At 35.4% G+C, this 5,974-nt stretch overlaps 1 protein-coding gene across 1 annotated transcript; it reads right to left on the bottom strand.

The window, feature by feature from the left end:
* Positions 1-2,668: 2,668 nt before the first annotated feature.
* On the bottom strand, positions 2,669-5,124 carry LOC143629475 (putative indole-3-acetic acid-amido synthetase GH3.1). The gene is made up of 3 exons (XM_077098742.1): positions 4,749-5,124; positions 4,581-4,682; positions 2,669-4,326 (listed from the first exon to the last, which is right to left on the bottom strand). The coding sequence occupies exons 1-3, from the start codon at positions 5,063-5,065 to the stop codon at positions 2,961-2,963; spliced, it is 1,785 nt and encodes a 594-aa protein (XP_076954857.1). The 5' UTR covers positions 5,066-5,124; the 3' UTR covers positions 2,669-2,960.
* Positions 5,125-5,974: the final 850 nt, after the last annotated feature.

The following is a 5,974-nucleotide window of genomic DNA, read 5'->3' as shown; positions in this document are numbered from 1 at the left end:
TAATAATAACAAAAATAGTAATTATTTTTATTATTAATTATTATTATTATTATCATCATTATTATTATTATTATTGATCATTTTCCATTTCATTCCTAGAAGGAATAAAAGAAAAACTACCTTTTGATAAGGAATGAAAAATGTTATATATAGAATGGTTTGCATTCCTTATGAATGATTCATTTCATTAATGAATGGTAACCAAATATGTTTTATTTCATTCATTTGGAATAAGTCATTTCATTCCACCTCTCATTACTTCATAACAAACACTACCCTAGAGTAATTATTGAAACACATGCTATTAGAAGAAACCTTTGAAAATACTCTGTTATTTTAATTTTTTGTTGTTTTGATTTATAAGCTTCAGTTCATCAATCAATTTGATTTGCAAAGCTTCCATGGATCAATTAGTCCAATTCACAAGCTCCAATTGATTGATTAATCCAATTCGCATGCTTCAATTAGTTCAATTAATCGATTAGGTTTGCAACGGTCTCTTTTAAAATCACTATGTAACTACAAATTGATTGTTAAATCCGATTCGCAAGGCTCAATTGAATAATCAAATATGGTTTGCAATCTTCGGTTCATTAATCAAAAGCATCAGTTCATCCTATTATCAAAAGCTTCGGTTCATCCTATTTGATCGATTAGGTTAGTTAAATGAATATGATTTAATCGATCTAAAGATGATTAAGTGATTTCATCCGATGAATATAATTGATCAATTTCATTTGAAAAAGAATGATACATTTACAAATTAGATTTCATCGTCATTTAGTTATGTGTTTCCTTCAATTATTGGGTTCTGTATGTTAATTACAAATTTACCATTGTGATTTCACTTGGTTCGAACAGTTAGCAGGGTTTTTTTGTTTGTATTTGATCATTTCCCTCTCTCTCTCTCTATCTCTCTCTCTCTCTATATATATATATATATCTAACTATCTATATAATTGCCTACCATAAAATCCTATGTGTCGCTCTTAGGTTGTCCCCTCATTCTCTAAAGCCACCAGATTGCTTGATTTCTAAATGGAGGCTTCTCGTGCATTTGACCCGAATTCACGGGTATGGGTCTTACCAAACCCGGATATTCTTTAAATGGGTTATAACATCTCATATATTTATGAAACTTTCATAATCAAACAATAATTTTTGCGGGTCATGGGTCTCACCAAATTAGGATAACTCCTAAACGGGTTATAATATCTCATTTATTTGTGAAATAAACCTCTTAATCATCAAATCCCAAGAATAATTTACACGGGTTATGGTCTTACATAACCCTAATAGCCCTCAAATGGATTATAAGAGCTCATTTATTGGTAAACACTATCATTAAACCCTAATTTAGTTTATCTCCTTTACATGTTCTCTGTTATTGGTCTTTCATATTAATCGCCGGTTAACTTCCGATACTACCCACCATTGTCTACTACATTAACATCCCCTTTGCCATTAGACAAATATTTGTGTTCATGTTTGTTCATTTAAAAAAATCAACATGCTTGTGTCTGTTTATGTTTGGTCGTTAAAAATCTAAAAAACCTACACATCTCAATTGAAAAAAACTCAAACGCTAAAAAATATAATAACAAACTAATATAAATGTATAAAATTAAAACTAAACTACGTTAAAAAAATAAAATCATCATAAAATAGCAAAACGATTAAAACAAAAACTTGAATAAACCCCGTAACACGGGAGTATCAAACTAGTGTGTATATATATATATGATTTATTATTAACCGGATTAATTACTGGAATATATATTTACGATTGCAATATAATACAATCATTGATTAAAAAAAGAATAATATAAATATAAATTAATAACTAAATAAAAGAACGTCTAACGAGAAGAGAAGAATTGCATGTGCATTGTGATTTAAAACTTCACATCCATTTATGAACTTCACGTTCCTCTCATTAAGGCATGCAATTCTAGCTATATTAAATCCAACCTAACAACTGTACAGTTTTCAATTTGCTTTTTTATTAATAAACATACACTTAATTACTTCATATGAAATTATGTCCAGACTAGATATAGCCTCCAAACCACGACAATTAACAAGATACACACGTATAAGTACCGTTTAAGCAAATTAGATATGCAAAAGTACTTTAGTACGGTTTTTGGTTATTGTTCACGTCTTGGAACAAATTAAGTTTTTAACAATCCGTACTCATGATAAACGTACTTATAAAACAAGTAATGCAAGCTGTCACAAATCCATGTGCCACCTTAGATTGCCATTATCATGAACTCTGTTAATTTGCTTGTTTGTCACGTAACAAACTTTAACTTTAACACACTTATGTGTTAAAGAAAGGAGTTTCAAACTACGATAATTAACAAGTTACACGCATAAGTAGTGGATGATATAGAATAAAAATTCTAGAGGTATTCCCGGGATACCCCTCATTATGCTAGATCCGCCTATGCGTATAAGCATAGGCAAATTTGACTTGCATATGCAAAAGTATAACGTTTCGGAACAAATTCATTTTAAGTTTTGACGATTCGCACGTGTGTTAAACTTACAAAACAAGTAATACAAGTCACAAATCCAAGTGCCACTTTAGAGCGCAATTAATATATTGAACATTGTTAGCTTGTTTGTCACGTAATAAAATTAAACTTTGTGATGAACCAACTTATACATCAAAGAAAGGAGTTTCAATTTCTTACTACACAAGCAAGATACATACATACGTACAAGTTCTTATTCAAAAAAAAAAAACTTGTAACGTCCGCATCTTAATCGCCTAATTAAAACTATACATAATTAATTAATAATCACACACACATTAAAAAAACACAAATCCTAAATCATCGAATCTTTCTTACATTTGACTTCAAATGGTCGGTTTCGTGCGACAACTAAACAATATACGTAAATCATTAATCACCTGTACGTGTTCGTGTACGTGTACGTGTACGTCCAACTCAACGACGTCGTTCCGGTGTCCAACGAGGCAACGTTTGACTGAAACACGATGACGTCACTCTCGAGTCAAGTAGTTCCACAATCGGAGTAAAGTTAACACACCGTGGAACCTTGTATTGATTGATCGAAGCACCTCTTGATATTGCATAATCCATGAGTTCTTCGAACGTACCGTTTTTCACGACCCGAATCTCCAACGCCCCAATCGAATTGCACTCGACACGACCCTGCCGGTAAACCGAGTTCAAGGACTCCTCCATTGCTAAACAACATTTTTCTAACACATCTTTTGTAGGAGAGTTTGATGGATCTTTTATTAATAACTCCCAATAGATGACGTAATGTCCCGGGATTGTTTTCGTGTCCGCGTAGCTCGTGTACTCGACTACGGTGGTGTTGAATTCGGTTAAAAGTTTTGACGCGTTCTCCACCGCAGACTGCAACTCTGCCTCGTCCGTTTTATCCGAGTCAATGCTCAAAAGCACATTTTTGCGTCGGATAAAACGGAACTGTGGGGCAGAGTTGTGGAACCCCATGACACGGAGAATGTCACCTACGTGGTACCTGCATAGGCCTGCGTAAGTGGTGATTACTAGTTCGTATTCTTTTCCGACTTCCACGTTGACTAAGTCAACGAGTTTGTCACTTCCCGCGGTTGGTGAATTCGGGTCGTGTGAGAGAAACTCGAAGTATGCCATGTTTGGCATGATGGTGTACGAAACTTCGGACGGTTTGCACATCGGGTTTAGATTGAGTCCGAAATAACATTCGGACGAAGCGTACATTGTACAAACTTTCGGTAACCCGCCGCTATAATAATCCAAAGTCGGAATGTATTGAGCCATTGCACCGGTGACAATCACTTCTAAATATTTCGTATACGGCCAAATTCGTGTGATAATTCGTTCCCAGTTATCCTTCGAGCATTCAGATTCAATAAAATCCGCAAGCTCCGGGTCTGGTCGTAAGACCTGAAGCATGCATGATCTGATATCCGAATCAGAAATTTTTGAATTCAAAGTTCCAGTTCGGATATCACGTGCAAGCTCCCTCCAGTTGAGCTGGAGGAAGCGAATTGCACGAAGAAGACCCGAGGCGAAGATGGCGCCTAAACGAAGTACTTGTTGACGCTCATACAGTCCGCATAGCATTTGCGAATACATACTTTGAAATGAATCCGGGCATAGGATAGCCTCGTTTGGGCTCGTGTACACATTATACGGGTCGAAGGCTCGGGTCTTGAAATGGTCACTTTTGTAGTAGCTAGTTAAAACGGGTCGGGCCATTAACCCGCCAGGGGTCTTGGTTTCCGACTTGACGAATAGGAAGTATAGTCCTTTTCCCTTGTCTAATCCAGGCATGTACCTATTACAAACAATATACAAGACAAAATGTCATGTAATCGTGTTATATTAATTTACTTTTCAAATTTTAATAGTATAGTCATAACTATATAAGACAAAAACAAGTTTGAAAATTTTTATTATTTATGTTTTGATACAACTTTAATTCTAATAAAATATTGAGATATAAATAAATATAAAAAATAAATTATGGTGTTACTTTGTTCATAAATTATTGTACTTTCTTCAATTAACGTTAATTCGTTGTCAACTTACAGGTTCATCACTGGCATGAGAAGACTGTACAATAGTTGCCGTCGATCCAACTCTTCTTTAATCGTCGGCATGAGTTTTCGTTCACCGGCAGATGTCCCTGAGCTGAAAGTTAAAATTTATAACTCAAAACTTATAAAATTTTGTAATAATAATAATATCAATACCTACCTAGTGAGAAACTCAGAAATAGGATGAGCTGATAAAATGGGAGATTTATCGCCATTAGCAATACGTTGAATAATGGGTTCAAGATCCTCATAAGTGACCATCGGAATCTTGGACTTAAATGTTTCCCGGTCACTTGCACCGGCGAGATTATGCAGCCGTAGATACTCCGTCTCGGCGTTCCGGCTGAGAATCTCTGCCAGCACCTTCTCTTGTACGGCATCAGCGTTTCTCGTCATCTCTTCAATAAACTGAAGCGCCTTTGCATCTTTCTCACAGGCCGGTGGGCCCAACGGCGAACACAAAGCATCAACCGCCATATTAATAATAATAATAATAATAATTTTCAGTTAACCTTAAAAAACAAACGAGGATGTAATGTTATTAATGTGTGTTTTGGTTTTATCAATGTTAGGATGTTAAAGTGATGGAGAATGAATGTGTTTATATAGGAATAGTCACGTGACATGTCATGGTGGGGCCCATGGGGTGGGAAAGTATGGAGGAAATAAGTTTTAGGGGTGGAGAGGTGATGGGTAAATATGTAAATTTGATGAAATGGCGGGGTGTAGGGTTGAGAGGGGACAGGTGGGCCCCATGACACAGGAGACACGTTGTCACACGTCAGTAAAACCACGCGGCTGTTAATGTTGTTGCCGTTTGATTAAGACGGCTGGCCGGCTGTGTGTGTCAACTGTTGCAAACGTGGCACGTGAGAAAAACAAACACACCTAAATATTTATCTTATTAATAATAACAATAATAATATGAGTTTATTATGTTACATATGCGTAATACAGTTAATTACGATTGGAGCTGGGTTGGCGACTGTAGGGAAATTATCTGTGAAATCGTTAGGGCGGTTATGGCAGATTATGTATTGAATTATGGCTGGGAGTCATTAGAAAAAAATTATTTGAGTTGAATGGGTTTTGAATCTTTTGATTTAAGTTATTTGTTTTGCTATAGAGGTTAAAGTTTTGAAATGCAACCTATTTGGTTGATGAAAAGTATTTCTTATATTTTTATATGGTGACGGGGATTTGAATAGGATTTGACAGGGATTGTGGGTCATTTGAAAGGCGAGATAAACATTGGTTTTTAACTGAGCAAATTTAACACAATCCACATGTTCGGAAGATTCCAAATCTACGTTGTTTCCCTTGGATAAAATAAAGACCCATGCCATACTCATAGATTGCTCAAGCTAGGTTATTTTCCGCATGTCG

The sequence above is a fragment of the Bidens hawaiensis genome, unplaced genomic scaffold (genome assembly GCF_021521415.1).
Source record: "Bidens hawaiensis isolate Kalapana, Puna unplaced genomic scaffold, B.hawaiensis_p1.1 tig00005195_1, whole genome shotgun sequence".
NCBI classification, from domain to species: Eukaryota; Viridiplantae; Streptophyta; class Magnoliopsida; order Asterales; family Asteraceae; genus Bidens; species Bidens hawaiensis.
The sequence above is the reverse complement of the archived record's forward strand: the minus strand, read 5'-3'. Positions and strand labels throughout refer to the sequence as shown.